General features: G+C 43.5%; 1 protein-coding gene across 2 annotated transcripts in view; it reads right to left on the reverse strand.

Annotated features, from left to right (window-relative positions):
- The window catches only part of AOAH (acyloxyacyl hydrolase), a 973359-nt gene that overhangs the window by 703371 nt on the left and 247958 nt on the right, over window positions 1-22030 (reverse strand). For both annotated transcript variants that reach the window (XM_086964832.1, XM_086964831.1), the window contains exon 3: window positions 19511-19577. In XM_086964832.1, coding sequence (XP_086820958.1) covers window positions 19511-19577 — 67 coding nt within the window. The remainder of the gene's footprint in view (window positions 1-19510; window positions 19578-22030) is intronic.

The following is a 22030-nucleotide window of genomic DNA, read 5'->3' on the forward strand; positions in this document are numbered from 1 at the left end:
TTTGCCTCTGCCGTACGACCGGTGGGTCCAGAAAGGTATTCCAGACTAAGAAAGTGAAACTGTGCGTCGTTTTCTGCCTTTTAGCGATGCACGTTTAATTGGGACAAACTCTGAGCGTGAAAGCGACGATCTTCTGCAAGAAGCGGTGCCACCGTCAGTTCGACTGGACACCACTGAACCTGAACTTTTGTTTTATGATCAGACCTTGCCTGGTAAAGGACGTTATAATTTGCGACCAAGAGTCGTGGGACTAATAAAATAATAATCTTTTCTTTGCTATTTTTGAATCTATGCTCTCTCCTCCGAGAAACTGTTTTGACCGATTTTTGTTTTTCGAACCGCCATCCAGGTTCAGCTGTAGGGTCGCGGTATAAAGACTTAGAGCGTACTGCCAGGTAGACACAAGGTCGACGGTTCTGGTTTGTTCTAGGGCATTCCCTAGGACATTCAGAGGTACACTGAGCGGATCGAACCAACTGCCGCGAACAGCACGGTTAGAGGATGGAGTTTTTCGAGATGAGAGACCTGTTGAAAGAATGAGCTTTAAGAGCAAAATGTGCAAAATTATGAGTAGAAAATGTTTTAAATATTATGTCTTTTTATGCTACTTAGCCTAATGATGTTTCTGATGGGATATATTATATTCTCTTTTCAAGTGACGTTTGCACCCACTACACAACCTATGCCTTCTCCTACTGTTTCTTCGCATTATTTTCACCCTATGCCCGAACATGAGTCCATTAGAAGATTGGAATTCGTTAATAACTCCTTTGTTCAGCTTCTGCACCAACACCAGCTAGGAGAGGTGTGGCTCACTGGTTAGAGGCGGCAGACCTGTAAGCAGAGAACGGCCCGTGACCAGGGTTCAATTCCTGACGCGGCAGGGTCGTGGACCAGGGGTCAACGGACTCGATAATTCTCGCCTCAGTGCCTACTCTAACCAGGGAACACACTCGGTAACTCTGGGCATTAAGCTTGCCTCATCTCTACAACGGCCTCCCACAGACGCCGGGGATGCCTGGTTTCACCCTGGAGATACCCAGAAAGGGACCATCTCACAGGGAAAACCAGGACGGGTTCCCCAGCGGTCTACAGCTTCAGGACACTCGGGTAGAGTAACAGTGCGCTTTACAAGAATTCCACACATTAGTGAACACGACTAATTGTTGGGTGTGTGGTCTTATGCCTCATACTCCTGATAAAGGTATTCCTTACCTGGTGCTGCCATTCAGCTACAATGGTTCTGTGTGGGCATACAGAACGATGTTCATTTATGCTCGTGAAGTCTACCCCCTACGTTCTGTGAAAGACAATCCAAAGAATAGTGCTCTAGTCAAGGGTATAGTAGACATGATTAGAGGAATTAGCTCCTATGAGACTCTCCCGAGAGATGAGACACTAGTGTATATTAGATGGAACGTTACTGGATATGGAGTTAGTCTGAGTGAGAACCAGCGACCGAAAAGATCCTCTCCGATTTGGATTGTACCCCATCAGGGTCATTACTGTCCGCAAGGTAATGGCAAGAATCCGAGAGCTCAGTTAGGGAAGAGTGCTTGCACTGAGACGTATATTTTTGCAACCCAGACTTCCCCATCATTTTTAGCAGCTAAGGGTACATATTTTGTCTGTTACGATAGAGCGTAAACATGGTTGCCCCCTGATTTCTCGGGCACATGTTTTGTCTCGTTCCTGTTGCCTCCTACGTATACAGCTGCGGCAGTTTACCACAAGACGAGAGTTGTTAGAGGTGTCTTCAGTAAGGAAGATACTGCAGGACAAGAATTAGGAGATTTCTTGAAGGGTTTTCTGCCGTTTTGGGGACCTATGGCTAACAGCAGGAACATTCGACAACTGACGAGAGTGGTTGAGTCCACCATAGTTGAGATGCCGGTGCCCTTAGTAACTTGACTGCTGAGCTCCAGTCGGATCGCCTTATGACTCTTCAGAACAGAGTTGCGTTAGTTGTCATACTTGCAGATAGTGGAGGGGTATGTAAATTGATTCAATCGAGCTGCTGCATTTTCATTCCAGACAACGCTCCAACAGTGTACCAAGCCATTTCCAAGCCACATAAGATCTCCGAGTCTGTACATGTGGACGAAGGAGATTGGTCGTTAATGGGATGGTTTTGGGGATTGTTATCCACCTGGGGATGGACGTTTCTGATGATCATTGGGATGGTTTTAGCTATCCTTTTCCTGTTCTGTCTTTGCGTACAGTGTGCTCCTGCTATATGTGGCCTTTGTGCTTCTTTGTGTGCGAGGAGACCGGTCCAGAGAGAGCTACTTAGTACTAGGATGATGCTACAGCAACATCTTGATGATCTGATGAATATAGACTTGAATTCAGACTGACGTGAGTTTGGGTTTATTGCCTACGTAAGGGCAAAAGGAGGGTCTGAGGTCCGTGATTCAGAACCCGTTCTATAAAGGTCGTCGTATCGTGATGATTTTGGTATCAGTGAACCGCAAATGACGAGTGCGGTATGTACGAGTGTTTTCCTCATGTTCGAATGATGGATACATTGTGTATTCAGGGATTTCGTTCCGAACCCTCGGGTTCCATTTTGTGTACGGCAGCCATTTTGTGGTTGCCCTCACATAGGCCGATGACTATGGCCGAGCGAGTCTTTAGGACACGTACACCTTTAGCTGACTTCTGTGTGACCTGAGCGAACTGACTCCATTGCCTGAAGCTAACCTTATTGAGCCAGTTCCTTGTTTGGCAGCTGGTCAAGATAGAGATCAAAGAGCAGGACATTGCTGAGTTTATGGTACACGCACACACCCTTCTATCTTGCTTCTCATCTGTTTCTGTTCCTTCTTTTATGTCCTATTTATGGTTTGGGTTGATGTCCTTTTACTATGGGTTTGTCCGGCCTGTCCGAGCAAGAATGTTGGATTTTCCCTTGTAATTGATGGTGGGCTGGACAACTGAAAAGTGGGCTTGTCGTTATGCGATACTTTTTGCAATGTCACTTTGTGATTGGACAGTTCGTAAATAATTGATGCTAGTCAGGAATGTGATTTTTGGCATAAACGACGATGTCGCGCAGTACTAAAGTTGTGCAGTCTCTAGCGAACCACACGTGTCGTGCTTCGTAGACTTCTGTTCCTGGTTGCAGCCAATAAATTTGATCTTTGACGTCACCGAGAAGTATCCCGTGTCTCTGTATTCTAGGACAGGTGAACCCGAAGACATTGGGCGTGCCCCTGGCGCCGCTGGGTTCTAAAACCCGGTTCTTCAGTGTGGTAAGCAAAAGCACAAATGATTAAACCCAGATCGTTGGGACTGGGTGTGAATGTTTGTACTGTTCAGCATTCGTCCATCATTTGTTCCTTCTGCTGTTGTCGCCCTAAATTGGAAGGGTATGCCCACACGTGGGTCCCTTGCTCAATGCGCCACTGGATTCAAGCTAGCCTGGCTGATGAGGGGTGATGCCCCAAATTTGGTCCCAGTATCCTTATTTCTGGACCAGGGAGGACATGGCACGGCTGGTCTGGCTGGACTGTTCCAATGCAGAATAGGGTCAAGACTGATTTGCATATGCCTGGGTCCAAACTGGGGTGGCATGGTGAGTAAAAGAAGGATGGATTAAACCCAGATCTTTGTGACTTGAGGTGAATGTGTGCATTGTTAAGCATTCTGTCCATCATTTGTTCCTAGTGCTGTTGTTGCTCTAAGTGGGAAAGGTATGCCCAGACATCTGACCCGTGCTCACTGCGCCACTGGATTCAAACTAGCCTGGCTGATGAGGGGTGATGCCCCAAATCCGGTAACAGGATGCATGTTTCCAGTCCAGGGAGGACCTGGCTTGGCAGTTCATGCATGACTGTTACCATGAGAAACAGGGTCAAGACTGATTTTCATGCGGCTAGGTCCAAACTGGGGAGACATAGGGCCAGATGTAGGTAAGTATATTTTACCGATTCATAAATACCGAATTTTACTGATTCAGTATTTATGAATCGGTAAAATAGAAGGGGGGAGATGTAGATAGAATCGGTAATTGAATTACCGATTCTGTAGGAATCGGTATTTACCGAATCGGTAAATACCGATTCGGTAATGCCCATTGATTCCTATGGGCATTGAAGCCCATAGGAATCAATGTGTGAACAAAACGGAGTTTGGTCCTGGGACAGAGGGGCAGCTGGACCTAATATAACTAGAAAAGAGAAAAAGTGCTAGCCCTCGGGGTGATTTACCTCACAATTTTTGAGAATACAAACAAGGGGGAACCTTTTGTTTGTATGGGTTATTTTATTTAAACCCTTTTATGAATTTTTGATCATTTTAGAAACATTTTTTCATGGGTGAGAAAAAACACTAAATACAAACATTTACAATATTTACAACTATCATACATACAACTATTATACAATTAACCAACAACTGACATATATACAAATAAATCCACATATATATACAATACAAGCTTCTTTTACAAGGAAAAATAAGTAACAATTCGACCACCACAAATACCACAAATAGTTAGTCTTTGTGGGAATTCAAGTCATTAAAGTGCCCCACCAGGGTCAAAAAACAGAAAAAGGCAACAAGAAATTGAATTTGAACTCTTCGATTAATTCAAAATGATGATTAAACAACTGGAGATTCCTAAATCAAAAATGCCTATTTGCCGTTTGCCGACGCGTTTCGAATCTGGATACAATCTCAGATTCTCCTCAGGGCTCTTTCAATGTGGTACTCTAGAAAAAGAAAGGAAGCTTGTTTTAACCCTAGTTATAGTAATATGTTGACCCCCTAACTAGACAGGTAGTCACAGGATTTTGTTACCTTCTTAGATGGATAACGCGGTCCCGCGGTCCATTTATTCAAGTGAGAATAGGGCTTTTGTTTTGGCAGTGGTTCTGTTAAAAGAATATGTAAATACGAGATGGTTACCAGACCATCCAGAGACGCGCAGGTACTGTGGCTCCACAACTATAAAGCTGACAAGTCCTACCTTGGGTTGTAAAAAACAGGGACGCTACTGTTTTCTTTCACGCTGTGAATTCTCTGCTCACAAGGCGATATCACTACAGCCTGAAACGCAAATATGAGCTGTGCTCAATACAAATTGCTCTAATGGAAAAACAGCATTCGAAGTTACAAGTGAATGCGGTGGGACATACCTGGGAATTTTGGTTTAGGAGCAAAGGCGGTTGCTCTTGCGCCGAACCCAAAGGTCCTTTGCTGTCGAGCGGGGGGAAAGGTTGAAAGCTCCTCCGTGGCGTGCCACAAGACGTGCTTTAATTGCGCTGATTTCTACAAAAAAATTTATATTTCTTTGTTTAGCGCTAAACGCAGCATTTTCTCTACCATAGTCTGAGGACGTGCTGGCACTCACCTAACTCTCCAACTGATGGACCAGGAAATGCGAACTCATTGGTGGAAAACCACCATGTGAGGTTCCTACATCATGGTAAACCCGCCGCTCGGCATTGTGGTAATTGTAGTTTCTCAGGCAATACACGCGTTATGATTTTACAGGCGAGAGATCTCAGATAAAGAGTTAAGCCCCGTTTGGGTACTGTTAAATTTAAGTATCAGATACGCTTCTTTCCTTAATAGCATTTGTTCGCTATTTATGCCCAAATTAGATTGATTTAAGTTGAACAACACAGTCCAATGGAACTCGTTTTCCCCATGTTTATTGTCAATGAAATGTTGAACAAGGGGCGCTGTAAGCACTTTGTTCTTAATGCGTGACCTATGTTGCGTCATGCGTGTGTTGGCTTGTTGGGTCGTCTTGCCTATATAGATTTTAGGACAAGGACAAATAATGGCATAAACCACATTCTTGGTTCTGCAATTGGTAAAATTCGAGTGGGTCCACGTCGTGGTAGTGTGGTGGAAAATTTTTCCTTCAATGGTTGTATCACATGCAATACAATTCCCACATCTGTGGTGAACCTCAATCGGTTTAAGTCCCCATTTTGACAATAAGTCGCTTTTCGGTTTAATTGTTCTGATGTCTGCGCGGACCAGTTGCTGGCCAATATTTTGTTTTTTTCTGTAAGCAAATATTGGACGGGGGAACGGCATTTCCAGTTCTTCTAGCAAATGCCAGTGTTTCAGAACCATTTGTCTTATTTTATGGGTTTCTGCACAGAATGTCGTGACGCAGACTAAGCTCTCCAGTTCACGTTTGCTTTTTGTCTCAAAGAGGCATTCTCTGGGTGTATAGCGAGCCCTCTTAAAAGAATGTTTAAGTAATTTTTGGGGGTAACCCCGCTGCACTAATTCATCACAGAAATGTTGGCCATGTTGTTCGAACTGCTCGACTTCTGAACAATTTCTCCGGATTCGGAGGAGTTGCCCATATGGCAAATTCGCCCTCAAATTTCTGGGATGCGAACTGCCATAATGAAGGATGGTGTTTTTATCCGTTGCCTTCTTAAATAGTGACGATTTCAGGGTTCCTCCAACATTTCTTATTTCCACATCAAGAAAGGTCATTTTGACATTACTTGAGTCGAGTGAGAAATGTATGTCCTGGTGTCTTGAATTTAACCAGTGGTGAAAGTTACTCAAGTCGGCGTGGCTCCCCTGCCACAGGAGCCACACGTCGTTGATGTAACGGTACCAGTGCATTATGCATTGTGAGTAAGGATTATTTATCTCTACGAATCTTTTCTCGTATTCGGCCATATATAGTGCGGCCATTTCAGGAGCATAAGGGCACCCCATCGCGGTGCCCTTAATTTGCATGTAGAAATCGTCATTGAAGCGGAAATAATTCTTTTTCAGAGTTATTTCAGCAAGTCTCAATATGAAGGACGTGGGGACTTTATGGGGTCTCTCTCTGGAGTCAAGATAAAGTTCAATCACCTCTAACGCTTCCTCCTGCGGGATTTGCGTGTAGAGGGACGTCACGTCCATCGTCACCATTAGTTATGATGTGTCATCAAACACAGTGCCCTCGACTTTTGTTAGGAAATCTGTGGTGTCCCGTAAATAAGCCTTAACTTTAGTTACAAAGGGCTTCAAAAAGAAGTCCACAAATTTGGACAAAGGCTCGAGGCACGAATCACACCCCGAAACGATTGGTCGTCCGGGGGGATCGGACAGATTTTTATGAATCTTAGGCAAAAAGTATGCCACCGGAGTTCTGGGGAATTTTTTAATCAAGAAGTCAGTTTCCTTGGAGCCCAAGAATCCACTTTCCTTGCCACTTTGTACCCCCTCAGAGATCAGGGACTGTATTTGTTGTAAGGGGTCTTCTGTCAATTTGCGATACCATTCCTGATTGTTAACCTGAGAAAATCTTTTGGCTAGATATTTATCCCTTGGCCAAATGACAACGGCACCACCCTTATCGGCCTGCTTTATTACCACCGAGGGATCTTCCTTAAGATTTTTTAATGCTGTCCGTTGTCCCTTAGTAATATTTGGTTTCACATATTTCTGCTGGTGTTCTAATTTACTAATAGAAGACAAAAGAATTTGTTCGAATGCAAGTACTTGTTTAGGAATGTTCTGAGTGGGTACGAAAGTGGATTTATTCCTGAGACCCGTAGTCTCCATGTTATTAGTTGGGGGTTGGTTGGCAAAGAAGGCTTTAAGTCGAATCTTACGACAGAATTCTATCGTTTCCAACTTTATCTTGGTGAAGTCTGTCCGTCTAGTGGGAACAAATTTGAGCCCCAAATTCAAGACTGACTCTTCGTCCTTTGACAATGTCCGAGCCGATAAGTTAACTATGGTGGACGGGTTTTTTATGATTTGTAGTAATTCCTCCGGGTTCGCATTTCCCATGGCACTTTGAATCTTACTTTTGACTGCTGGCCTTTCTCTAAAAAAGGAGTTTGTTTTTTGCTATTCCCTCCTCTTGAGTCCGAGCCAGATGACTCGGAGGACGAGGTTTCTGAAAAAGCTTTGAACCTATTTCTAGATCTTCCTTGAAAGTTAGAAAGTGCTCCTCGAGATTCTGGTTGGGAATAGAAATCGTCCTTAAGGAAGGGGTAAGCCCTTTCTAGTGTAAAGGATTTGGAGTCCCTTTCGTACTGTGCTGTCTTGCTATTGATGGTATTGTCTTTGAAAGATTGTATCTCTTTGTCAATTTTCTCCAAGAGAGCTTTAGAGTCTGAAACCACCTGGCTGTCTCTGATAGTCGTAGTAAGTTCCTCAATTTCTTGTAGTTCCTTCGCACATAGTCTCTGGGCAGTTTCAATGGTATGGACCATCAGGTCCCTGCTGCACTTAGTATTTATGCAGCTAAAGCCCTTTTTATAGTCTGCATCATCAGTGAAAATGACCGGGACATTTTTTACCTTGAGACCCCAAGGGATGGTCCCACCCCTTAGGTGCTTCAGGAGAAAATGGCCGTGCAGTTCCGTACGGATCTGTTTTTTACGGAGTCTAGTCAGTTTATCAGTTTCGTTCTGTTGCTGAGCTAAAGACCTCAGTGTAACTTCTGCAAAAGGGGATGTGGCTAACAAATTTTGAATGTGGCTTTCAGAGAAAGAAAGGGTGTCCTTCTCGCCCATTACTTTGGAGAGACAAAGGAAGTCTTTCCAGGCCGCGGGCCAGTGACAACTCACAACATGGAAAAAATCCAATGCCCTTGAAACTCTCGCGAGTGTGCACTCGCTCTAGAATTTGTGAACAAAACGGAGTTTGGTCCTGGGACAGAGGGGCAGCTGGACCTAATATAACTAGAAAAGAGAAAAAGTGCTAGCCCTCGGGGTGATTTACCTCACAATTTTTGAGAATACAAACAAGGGGGAACCTTTTGTTTGTATGGGTTATTTTATTTAAACCCTTTTATGAATTTTTGATCATTTTAGAAACATTTTTTCATGGGTGAGAAAAAACACTAAATACAAACATTTACAATATTTACAACTATCATACATACAACTATTATACAATTAACCAACAACTGACATATATACAAATAAATCCACATATATATACAAGCTTCTTTTACAAGGAAAAATAAGTAACAATTCGACCACCACAAATACCACAAATAGTTAGTCTTTGTGGGAATTCAAGTCATTAAAGTGCCCCACCAGGGTCAAAAAACAGAAAAAGGCAACAAGAAATTGAATTTGAACTCTTCGATTAATTCAAAATGATGATTAAACAACTGGAGATTCCTAAATCAAAAATGCCTATTTGCCGTTTGCCGACGCGTTTCGAATCTGGATACATTCTCAGATTCTCCTCAGGGCTCTTTTAATGTGGTACTCTAGAAAAAGAAAGGAAGCTTGTTTTAACCACTAGTTATAGTAATATGTTAACCCCCTAACTAGACAGGTAGTCACAGGATTTTGTTACCTTCTTAGATGGATAACGCGGTCCCGCGGTCCATTTATTCAAGTGAGAATAGGGCTTTTGTTTTGGCAGTGGTTCTGTTAAAAGAATATGTAAAGACGAGATGGTTACCAGACCATCCAGAGACGCGCATTTCCTGGTCCATCAGTTGGAGAGTTAGGTGAGTGCCAGCACGTCCTCAGACTATGGCAGAGAAAATGCTGCGTTTAGCGCTAAACAAATGAAATATACATTTTTTTGTAGAAATCAGCGCGATTAAAGCAAGTCTTGTGGCACGCCACGGAGGAGCTTTCAACCTTTCCCCCCGCTCGACAGCAAAGGACCTTTGGGTTCGGCGCAAGAGCAACCGCCTTTGCTCCTAAACCAAAATTCCCAGGTATGTCCCACCGCATTCACTTGTAACTTCGAATGTTGTTTTTCCATTAGAGCAATTTGTATTGAGCACAGCTCATATTTGCGTTTCAGGCTGTAGTGATATCGCCTTGTGAGCAGAGAATTCACAGCGTGAAAGAAAACAGTAGCGTCCCCGTTTTTTACAACCCAAGGTAGGACTTGTCGGCTTTATAGTTGTGGAGCCACAGTACCTGCGCGTCTCTGGATGGTCTGGTAACCATCTCGTATTTACATATTCTTTTAACAGAACCACTGCCAAAACAAAAGCCCTATTCTCACTTGAATAAATGGACCGCGGGACCGCGTTATCCATCTAAGAAGGTAACAAAATCCTGTGACTACCTGTCTAGTTAGGGGGTTAACATATTACTATAACTAGTGGTTAAAACAAGCTTCCTTTCTTTTTCTAGAGTACCACATTGAAAGAGCCCTGAGGAGAATCTGAGATTGTATCCAGATTCGAAACGCGTCGGCAAACGGCAAATAGGCATTTTTGATTTAGGAATCTCCAGTTGTTTAATCATCATTTTGAATTAATCGAAGAGTTCAAATTCAATTTCTTGTTGCCTTTTTCTGTTTTTTGACCCTGGTGGGGCACTTTAATGACTTGAATTCCCACAAAGACTAACTATTTGTGGTATTTGTGGTGGTCGAATTGTTACTTATTTTTCCTTGTAAAAGAAGCTTGTATATATATGTGGATTTATTTGTATATATGTCAGTTGTTGGTTAATTGTATAATAGTTGTATGTATGATAGTTGTAAATATTGTAAATGTTTGTATTTAGTGTTTTTTCTCACCCATGAAAAAATGTTTCTAAAATGATCAAAAATTCATAAAAGGGTTTAAATAAAATAACCCATACAAACAAAAGGTTCCCCCTTGTTTGTATTCTCAAAAATTGTGAGGTAAATCACCCCGAGGGCTAGCACTTTTTCTCTTTTCTAGTTATATTAGGTCCAGCTGCCCCTCTGTCCCAGGACCAAACTCCGTTTTGTTCACAAATTCTAGAGTGAGTGCACACTCGCGAGAGTTTCAAGGGCATTGGATTTTTTCCATGTTGTGAGTTGTCACTGGCCCGCGGCCTGGAAAGACTTCCTTTGTCTCTCCAAAGTAATGGGCGAGAAGGACACCCTTTCTTTCTCTGAAAGCCACATTCAAAATTTGTTAGCCACATCCCCTTTTGCAGAAGTTACACTGAGCTCTTTAGCTCAGCAACAGAACGAAACTGATAAACTGACTAGACTCCGTAAAAAACAGATCCGTACGGAACTGCACGGCCATTTTCTCCTGAAGCACCTAAGGGGTGGGACCATCCCTTGGGGTCTCCAGGTAAAAAATGTCCCGGTCATTTTCACTGATGATGCAGACTATAAAAAGGGCTTTAGCTGCATAAATACTAAGTGCAGCAGGGACCTGATGGTCCATACCATTGAAACTGCCCAGAGACTATGTGCGAAGGAACTACAAGAAATTGAGGAACTTACTACGACTATCAGAGACAGCCAGGTGGTTTCAGACTCTAAAGCTCTCTTGGAGAAAATTGACAAAGAGATACAATCTTTCAAAGACAATACCATCAATAGCAAGACAGCACAGTACGAAAGGGACTCCAAATCCTTTACACTAGAAAGGGCTTACCCCTTCCTTAAGGACGATTTCTATTCCCAACCAGAATCTCGAGGAGCACTTTCTAACTTTCAAGGAAGATCTAGAAATAGGTTCAAAACTTTTTCAGAAACCTCGTCCTCCGAGTCATCTGGCTCGGACTCAAGAGGAGGGAATAGCAAAAAGCAAACTCCTTTTTTAGAGAAAGGCCAGCAGTCAAAAGTAAGATTCAAAGCGCCATGGGTGAATTGCGAACCCGGAGGAATTACTACAAATCATAGAAAACCCGTCCACCATAGTTAACTTATCGGCTCGGACATTGTCAAAGGACGAAGAGTCAGTCTTGAATTTGGGGCTCAAATTTGTTCCCACTAGACGGACAGACTTCACCAAGATAAAGTTGGAAACAATAGAATTCTGTCGTAAGATTCGACTTAAAGCCTTCTTTGCCAACCAACCCCCAACTAATAACATGGAGACTACGGGTCTCAGGAATAAATCCACTTTCGTACCCACTCAGAACATTCCTAAACAAGTACTTGCATTCGAACAAATTCTTTTGTCTTCTATTAGTAAATTAGAACACCAGCAGAAATATGTGAAACCAAATATTACTAAGGGACAACAGACAGCATTAAAAAATCTCAAGGAAGATCCCTCGGTGGTAATAAAGCAGGCCGATAAGGGTGGTGCCGTTGTCATTTGGCCAAGGGATAAATATCTAGCCGAAGGATTTTCTCAGGTTAACAATCAGGAATGGTATCGCAAATTGACAGAAGACCCCTTACAACAAATACAGTCCCTGATCTCTGAGGTGGTACAAAGTGGCAAGGAAAGTGGATTCTTGGGCTCCAAGGAAACTGACTTCTTGATTAAAAAATTCCCCAGAACTCCGGTGGCATACTTTTTGCCTAAGATTCATAAAAATCTGTCCGATCCCCCCAGACGACCAATCGTTTAGGGGTGTGATTCGTGCCTCGAGCCTTTGTCCAAATTTGTGGACTTCTTTTTGAAGCCCTTTGTAACTAAAGTTAAGGCTTATTTACGGGACACCACAGATTTCCTAACAAAAGTCGAGGGCACTGTGTTTGATGACACATCACAACTAATGGTGATGATGGACGTGACGTCCCTCTACACGCAAATCCCGCAGGAGGAAGCGTTAGAGGTGATTGAACTTTATCTTGACTCCAGAGAGAGACCCCATAAAGTCCCCACGTCCTTCATATTGAGACTTGCTGAAATAACTCTGAAAAAGAATTATTTCCGCTTCAATGACGATTTCTACATGCAAATTAAGGGCACCGCGATGGGGTGCCCTTATGCTCCTGAAATGGCCGTACTATATATGGCCGAATACGAGAAAAGATTCGTAGAGATAAATAATCCTTACTCACAATACATAATGCACTGGTACCGTTACATCGACGACGTGTGGCTCCTGTGGCAGGGGAGCCACGCCGACTTGAGTAACTTTCACCACTGGTTAAATTCAAGACACTAGGACATACATTTCTCACTCGACTCAAGTAATGTCAAAATGACCTTTCTTGATGTGGAAATAAGAAATGTTGGAGGAACCCTGAAATCGTCACTATTTAAGAAGGCAACGGATAAAAACACCATCCTTCATTATGGCAGTTCGCATCCCAGAAATTTGAGGGCGAATTTGCCATATGGGCAACTCCTCCGAATCCGGAGAAATTGTTCAGAAGTCGAGCAGTTCGAACAACATGGCCAACATTTCTGTGATGAATTAGTGCAGCGGGGTTACCCCAAAAAATTACTTAAACATTCTTTTAAGAGGGCTCGCTATACACCCAGAGAATGCCTCTTTGAGACAAAAAGCAAACGTGAACTGGAGAGCTTAGTCTGCGTCACGACATTCTATGCAGAAACCCATAAAATAAGACAAATGGTTCTGAAACACTGGCATTTGCTAGAAGAACTGGAAATGCCGTTCCCCCGTCCAATATTTGCTTACAGAAAAAACCAAAATATTGGCCAGCAACTGGTCCGCGCAGACATCAGAACAATTAAACCGAAAAGCGACTTATTGTCAAAATGGGGACTTAAACCGATTGAGGGTCACCACAGATGTGGGAATTGTATTGCATGTGATACAACCATTGAAGGAAAAATTTTCCACCACACTACCACAACGTGGACCCACTCAAATGTTACGAATTTTACCAATTGCAGAACCAAGAATGTGGTTTATGCCATTATTTGTCCTTGTCCTAAAATCTATATAGGCAAGACAACCCAACAAGCCAACACACGCATGACGCAACATAGGTCACGCATTAAGAACAAAGTGCTTACAGCGCCCCTTGTTCAACATTTCATTGACAATAAACATGGGGAAAACGAGTTCCATTGGACTGTGTTGTTCAACTTAAATCAATCTAATTTGGGCATAAATAGCGAACAAATGCTATTAAGGAAAGAAGCGTATCTGATACTTAAATTTAACAGTACCCAAACGGGGCTTAACTCTTTATCTGAGATCTCTCGCCTGTAAAATCATAGCGCGTGTATTGCCTGAGAAACTACAATTACCACAATGCCGAGCGGCGGGTTTACCATGATGTAGGAACCTCACATGGTGGTTTTCCACCAATGAGTTTGCATTTCCTGGTCCATCAGTTGGAGAGTTAGGTGAGTGCCAGCACGTCCTCAGACTATGGCAGAGAAAATGCTGCGTTTAGCGCTAAACAATGAAATATAAATTTTTTTGTAGAAATCAGCGCGATTAAAGCACGTCTTGTGGCACGCCACGGAGGAGCTTTCAACCTTTCCCCCCGCTCGACAGCAAAGGACCTTTGGGTTCGGCGCAAGAGCAACCGCCTTTGCTCCTAAACCAAAATTCCCAGGTATGTCCCACCGCATTCACTTGTAACTTCGAATGTTGTTTTTCCATTAGAGCAATTTGTATTGAGCACAGCTCATATTTGCGTTTCAGGCTGTAGTGATATCGCCTTGTGAGCAGAGAATTCACAGCGTGAAAGAAAACAGTAGCGTCCCCGTTTTTTACAACCCAAGGTAGGACTTGTCAGCTTTATAGTTGTGGAGCCACAGTACCTGCGCGTCTCTGGATGGTCTGGTAACCATCTCGTATTTACATATTCTTTTAACAGAACCACTGCCAAAACAAAAGCCCTATTCTCACTTGAATAAATGGACCGCGGGACCGCAATATCCATCTAAGAAGGTAACAAAATCCTGTGACTACCTGTCTAGTTAGGGGGTTAACATATTACTATAACTAGTGGTTAAAACAAGCTTCCTTTCTTTTTCTAGAGTACCACATTGAAAGAGCCCTGAGGAGAATCTGAGATTGTATCCAGATTCGAAACGCGTCGGCAAACGGCAAATAGGCATTTTTGATTTAGGAATCTCCAGTTGTTTAATCATCATTTTGAATTAATCGAAGAGTTCAAATTCAATTTCTTGTTGCCTTTTTCTGTTTTTTGACCCTGGTGGGGCACTTTAATGACTTGAATTCCCACAAAGACTAACTATTTGTGGTATTTGTGGTGGTCGAATTGGTACTTATTTTTCCTTGTAAAAGAAGCTTGTATATATATGTGGATTTATTTGTATATATGTCAGTTGTTGGTTAATTGTATAATAGTTGTATGTATGATAGTTGTAAATATTGTAAATGTTTGTATTTAGTGTTTTTTCTCACCCATGAAAAAATGTTTCTAAAATGATCAAAAATTCATAAAAGGGTTCAAATAAAATAACCCTTACAAACAAAAGGTTCCCCCTTGTTTGTATTCTCAAAAATTGTGAGGTAAATCACCCCGAGGGCTAGCACTTTTTCTCTTTCATAGGAATCAATGGGCATTACCGAATCGGTATTTACCGATTCGGTAAATACCGAATGTTGCAAGGGTGCAGGGGGTGTCACTTTGACACCCTGTAGCACCCCGATTTCAGGCATGTGTGACATGTGGCACACAGACATGCCCTAAGGGCATGTCTGTCTGTCACATGCCATAGGTGTGCATGCACACATGTGCATGCACACCTGGAATCAGTATTTTACCACCCAATTGAATTGGGTGGTAAAATGCCGATTCGGTAAAGCCTGTGGGACTCAGAAGAGTCCCACCTGCATCTCAAAATTACCGAATCGGTAAAAATACCGATTCAGTATTTTACAGATTCGGAAAATTTACCGATTCGGTAAATTTACCAAATCGGTAAAATAGGCCACCTACATCTAGAATAGCCATTTACTGGTCGGTAACGGCCGAATCGGCCGTTACCAGCCGATAAATGTCGACCTACATCTGGCCCCTAGTGAGCAAAAGAATGATGGATTAAAACCAGATCCTTGGGACTGGGGTGAATGTTCACATTGTTCAGCATTCCGTCTATCATTCCTTCCTTTTGGAGTTGTCGTCCTAAGTGGGAGGGGTATGCCCAGACATAGGCCCTGTGCTCACTGCGCCACTGGATTACAGCTAGCCTGGCTGATCAGGGGTGATGCCCTGAAACCGGTCTCAGGATGCATGTTTCCGGTCCAGGAATGGACCTGGCTTGGCAGTTTGGGCTTGCCTGTTTCCATGAGGAACAGAGTAAAGACTGATTTGCATATGTCTGGGTCCAAACTGGGGTGGCGTGATGAGCAAAGAATCATGGATTGAATCCTGATCTTTGTGACTGGGGTGAATGTTTGCATTGTTTAGCATTCCATCCATCATATGTTCCTTTTGCTGTTGTCGCCCTAAGTAGGAAGGGTATGCCCAGACGTGGGTTCCGTGCTCGCTGCACCACTGGATTTAAGCTAGCCTGACTGATGAGGGGTGATGCCCCGAAACAGGTCCCAGGATATTTCTTTCTGGTCCAGGGAGAACCTGGCTTGGCAGTTTGGTCTGCACTGTTGCCATGTGGAAGAGGGTTAAGAATGATTTGCTTATGGCTGGGTTACAAACTGGGGTGGTATGGTGAGTAAAAGAATGATGGATTAAACCTAGATCTTTGTGACTGGGGGTGAATGCTTGCATTGTCCAGCATTCCGTCTATTATTTGTTCCTTTTGCTGTCTACTGTTGTAGGCAAAGGGAAAGCTGTCCACCAACTCATACATTCTCTTTACAAACGATCAGCTCCTGATACCAGCATTCCTACCTTTGGGACGAATGAATAGCTCTAAATGGAATCTCACTGAATCTCAGTGGAATGGAAGCATGGCCATTCGCTAAAGAGGTGTAAAGGATACCAGTGGCATATTTGAAATTCACTTCTTAGAGATGCACAACACACAAGGGGCATAGTTATTAAGGCTTTGCACCAGCACTAGCACAATAAAAAAAGGGATGGAAAGCAGTACATCCTATTTACTATCCAGAGCAAAAATTTATTTTGCGCTTGAAAAGGGACCTTTTCAGGACACCAAAACCACTTGGAGTCACGTTGCGTCACTCTGCATCAATGGGGAGTTACTGGGCGGCAGATCAGGGCACACACCCAGCGGTTTTTATGCAAGTCCTAATGCACTGAGATAGACTGACACAAACAAGGGGATATGTGTTCATTTCTCGAGATAATCAACATATAACAGGGGTGTTGTAATGCACAGAACACATCCAGCGGCTTATTTACAAGCCCCTTGCGCCAGTGCATCACTTTTAATAGGGGAAAAAGTGAAGTACCGGCAGCGCAAGGGGCTTGTAAATAAGCCCCCCAATGTGGTTGACCCATTTGTAGGAATTTGTACTGGGAAAGCCTGCTCACTCCACTGTGTGATGATGAGAGGCTGCGCACGACACAAGGTACCCTGTTTACATACCAGAACAGGGGATGACAGCAGCAGAGGACAACCTTCGTAGATATGGTACTGCGTTGTTTCTCTCATTAGGTGTTGGCCTGCGTAGGCTGCGCTTGCGCAGCCTCGCCAGCTAGATCTTATGTCTTAGAGTAGGAGGCTTGAATCCGCCCTTTTCTCCATTGGCTGGCTTCCTAAACGGCGGCCTGCCATTGGAGGAGAGCTTTGCCTGTCACTCTAAGCCCCGTTCGTTTAGGATTGAGGGGCGTGTTTTTTCCTATCGTCTCACTGTGACGTCATCAGGAAAAAACACGCCCCCAGTCTGAAAAGGACGGGGCTTATCCGCAGCTGCTGACACCATTTTGCTTGTTATTTTCACCCAACGCTTGTTCTTATTTCTACAGATAGGTGGAATGAGATTATTTCCACAACCGATTAGATCATTGCTTTACAAGCGCTGTCACAGTAGTCTATAGCGATGCTGTGTTGCTATGTATCTCACAAATTATACGGACCCCAAGATATTTTACAAGTGTTTTCTATCTTGAATTATTGTTCATTGTTATTTTTTGCGCGATGTCTTGACTTTTATGCCTGTAAGGAGGGGAACTTAATTTGACGATCAATGTGGTTGTTTATGTCTTCACCCATATTCTGGGGTTAGGCAGTTGATTTATGGCCATTACCAATAGCAGCGGATGGGCAGCTTAAGATGGTGAAACTCGATCTCCCTTTCAACAGTCGTCATCATGATCACATGATCGGACCTGATCATGTGACTCTCAAAATATACCTATCTAGAGGTCTCTCAAATCTTTACAAATACACCATCAGCAACTTTTACTTTGTACCCTTACAGGGAGCCAACTTATCATGGTTTGGCTGCCCGGTGAAGGTCTACTTTGACACTACTGCGCGCCATTTATTTTCCTATGATACAACGCACTGTTGTCATTCATCTGGAGGGGGTGAGTGTTGCCATTCCCTTTTCTTATATTTTCCATTATGTTATAATACTGACATTGCAGTGAGATGCTGTATATTGTTTTCCCACACAGACAGTGAAACTTTTCTGATTCTATTGGACCACGATTGAGAACAAGTCAGGTGTTTTTATCCATTAATAGGATCGGCTTGCAAACTATTTCCTGGCGGTGCATAATACTTTGGTGAGTTTTTATATAGTGTTTGCTACGCGTTCAGGTCATCTCCACGAGGTGCCTTGATAGTATTGGTGTATTAGTAGTGATTTGAGATCTGCGGCAACCTTTGTTACTGAAGTACATTTTTCCCAATGACCATTACTCTGACTTGGTATAGGGGTTGGGTGTGTATTATCACGGGTTGACCATAGTTTTTTCTTTTTTGAGCTCATATTATTAAGTAGTTTGTATTATAGAAGATTTTTTTACTGTGATCACTCCATGATGGGAGAATATGCTTGACAGCATCTGTCTTTGTTTGATTTTATGTATTGGCAGCTTTTTATATTTGGACACCTGAGTATCAAATCCTTGATGGCTTCAGTGAATTCTGACTTGACTCGCTTGATTGGTGGGTTTTGAGCTATGAGAATATCTAACAATTCCATATCACAAGCATGCATCTATCCTAGGGGTCCACATAGTGAGCTATGTGCTTAGATATAAATAGTGTATGGGTACTTGGGATCTTTTCTTTTCGCACGGTGAAGCCATAATCTCTATTTCTTTATTATCACATCTTGCTAGTCTTCTTTTCAGCAACAACACTATGGGGTGTGATGCTTGTTAACTAGTATTTACTTTAGCACAAGGTCTCTCTGTCCTTTTTAGGTCTCGGGTAGCGTAGGCTGCGCTTGTGTGTGGCTCTGTCTGTGTGTGTCTGGCTCTGACTGTGTGTCTGCGGCTCTGTCTGTGTGTGTGCGGCTCTGTCTCTGTGTGTGTGGCTCTGTGTGTGCGTGTGGCTCTGTGGGTGCGTGTGGCTCTGTGGGTGCGTGTGGCTCTGTTTGTGGCTCTGTGTGTGTGTGGGTGCAAATGCAATAGGTCTCTCATTTGCGAGAGATTAAGCTATTGGCATTGTAAATGACAATGCCATTTATTTATATGTTTTAAAAACAAAAATAATGTCATGAGCAATGCCAATAGCTCTAACTTTAACAAAGACGAGACCATTGAATTGTAAATGCTTGTTTTTGCAAAGCAGCTAATTTAGATGCTGTGCGGTGTTGAGTGAAAAAGACTCATATCAGGCACTAGTCTTTCAGAACTGCAAACAGAGTTTGTGATTGGGTAGAGCAAATGACTGAACTGCCAATGCGTGTTTAGGTCAGCCAGTTTATACATAACGCATGCACTCCTTGGATTGCTTCTTCACGAGGAAAGCACAAAATTACACAAAGATTGGATGCAATTCACATTTACAATGGATTACTTGACCTGGACATTTGGTACTTACAATTTAATGATATCTGCTCCAAACCATTCAACCACAGCTATGCAGATGTCCTTTAAATGCAATTCCTCTGTAAAACATAGGAAAAATAGTTACACTTTAAAAACACTTCATTATCTGTCATGCACTAGCTGACTTTCCTTTGCTAAAATAATGAAAATATTGAGTATTTGCTGTCTATACAAACAGAGAAACTGGTCTTCGTAGCTGCCATTTTACTATTCTGATTGTTGGGCTCCATCTTAAGTCATTGTTTGAAGATAATGGGCTTTTACGTGATCTTGTTACCTGTCCTCATGGATCACTGTCTACAGAGGGTGGGTTTTCATGTGACCTTGGTACCTGCCCTCCTGCGTCATTGTTTACAGAGGTTGGCCTTTCACACACTGTTCTTTTCTTTAACCCCTCCCATGCTGGTGACGAACCCCAGCCGTCACGCCCCGCGGTGGGCGTGTGCTGATGACGGCTGGGGTTCGTCACGGCCCCGCCCTGTTCTTTTGTTTACCGCACAGCGTAAAATCGCGGCAGCAGCGAAGGGGTTAAGAGAATGGAAGGTTTGCTTGGGATTTATGATCATTTAAGCTGTGCTGTATTTGAAAGTAAATTATAACATAAACTATAGAATCAGTCCAGTAATCATATAGCACACTAGCTGGTGGTGTGGGAGAACATGAGCGCGTCGGTATATTCATCTGCACTTTTTTTACGTTTCAAGTGCCATGGCCTCAAGCACACTAATATCTGTCTCCGTAAGGAGTCTAGCTTCTGATATGAACACTGTCTCTAAGTAAATGGTCAAATACTAGCAATACATGATACAGTATTAATGTGCTTGTTTGTATGCATGAGTTAGGCATGAGTGCAAGAAAGGAACCGAATAGAGCACACCGGAAATGAAACAAAGCGTCCACCCGTGGAACAATTAAATAATGGTATTGGCCGTGTAATCTATTTTACTCTGTTTACATTGTTCCCATGGCACTAAACTTGGTAAGATGAAAGCTTAGGGACCCATTTACAAAAGATGTGGAAATTTACAAACTGTAGGTTCATCTAGCAAATTGCATAGATGTAATCATTTTTCAAGATTCACAGTCGGAGATGAAGGGACAAAGGAAAGAGCTCCCTGACAAGTATCACAGGAGTGGAGAGGATGTGGCGCAGCAGACAGAGCTGCCGAATTGAGCGCTGAGGATCCTGATCCGATTCCCGGCGGCGCACCATTTTGTGCAAATAGATTAATCTCTGTGTGTGATAAATTGCGCTATATAAATATGCTGCAAGACAAAAAAGCAGAACGAGGCAAAACTTTATAAAAAAATAATTCCACCAAAGTGGATATTAACAGTATTTCAGCTACGGAAAACTGATAAGAGAAGCAGATGAGGAACAAGCATTGGTAAATCAGGAAAATATGCTACAGCCAATTGAAATGGAGGAAAAGTAAGTGGCAAATACAGGAACCAATGACATGCCAGGAAAGCGAGGGGGGGGGGGTGTAACCCCCTTTTAATATTTATAATAAAATCTATAGATTTTCCAAGGACACGGCAAGAGCTATGCAGGCGCTGTGCAGGCAAAATCTAAAAATGTTGCCCCTGAGCTACAATGGGTATTTACACCTTCTTTTGACCTGGGGCACTTTGGTATTACAAAAGGTGACACAAAGGCTTATGCAACCCCTTCTATTTATCATGGATTGCAAGGCCACACATCCTGCGCCACTGTGATTCCAAAGGGGCATCTGTAGGGGGGTGCAGACCCATCAAATAAAGGAACATCTTTACCCTTGTGTCTGTGGAATGTTAAAGCAAAGAAGCTGGCAAGTGGCATTATGCAGGAGGTGCTACATTGTCAGTGTGCCTCCTGAAAGGGGCATGGGGCCCTGGGGATTGCTGCACCCATCCCAGGGAGTACCCCGTCCCTCACTGATATTCAGGCTGGATCAACTGTCAGTGAAAGGTTGAACAGCAGTGGCTCTGTCTCTCACCTCTGTAATCCCCAACCTCGGACTCAAGCAACTGGTCAACACCCCCACCCACTACGCCGGCCACACGCTGGACCCCATCTTCTCAGCCAGCAAGCACATCGCCTTCAGCCACTCCACCTGACTTCACTGGACCGACCACAGCTGCGTCCACTTCAGCTTCAGAAAAACCACCACCCACCACCACCCGCAACAGGTTCCTCACAGAAGCTGGATCAAGATCACCGCCGACCAACTCACCACCTCCCTCAGCCAGAACCCACCTGCCAGCACACCGGACCCCAACGAAGCAGCCCGCAACTTCACACAGTGGCTGACCGCCTGCGCCGATGACCTCGCACCACTGAAGAACCCTCCCAGCAAACCCAGAAGCAAGAAGGCCCCCTGGTTCACCGACGAACTCAAGGACTCCAAGAAGACCTGCCGCACCATCGAAAAAGCCTGGCTCCTCGACCGGACCACTGACAACATGACCGCCCTCAAACACGCGACCCGCAAGCACCACCAGCTCATCCACACCACCAAGAAGAAATCAC

This window comes from Lissotriton vulgaris, chromosome 4_1, assembly GCF_964263255.1.
Source record: "Lissotriton vulgaris chromosome 4_1, aLisVul1.2, whole genome shotgun sequence".
Classification (NCBI taxonomy): domain Eukaryota; kingdom Metazoa; phylum Chordata; class Amphibia; order Caudata; family Salamandridae; genus Lissotriton; species Lissotriton vulgaris.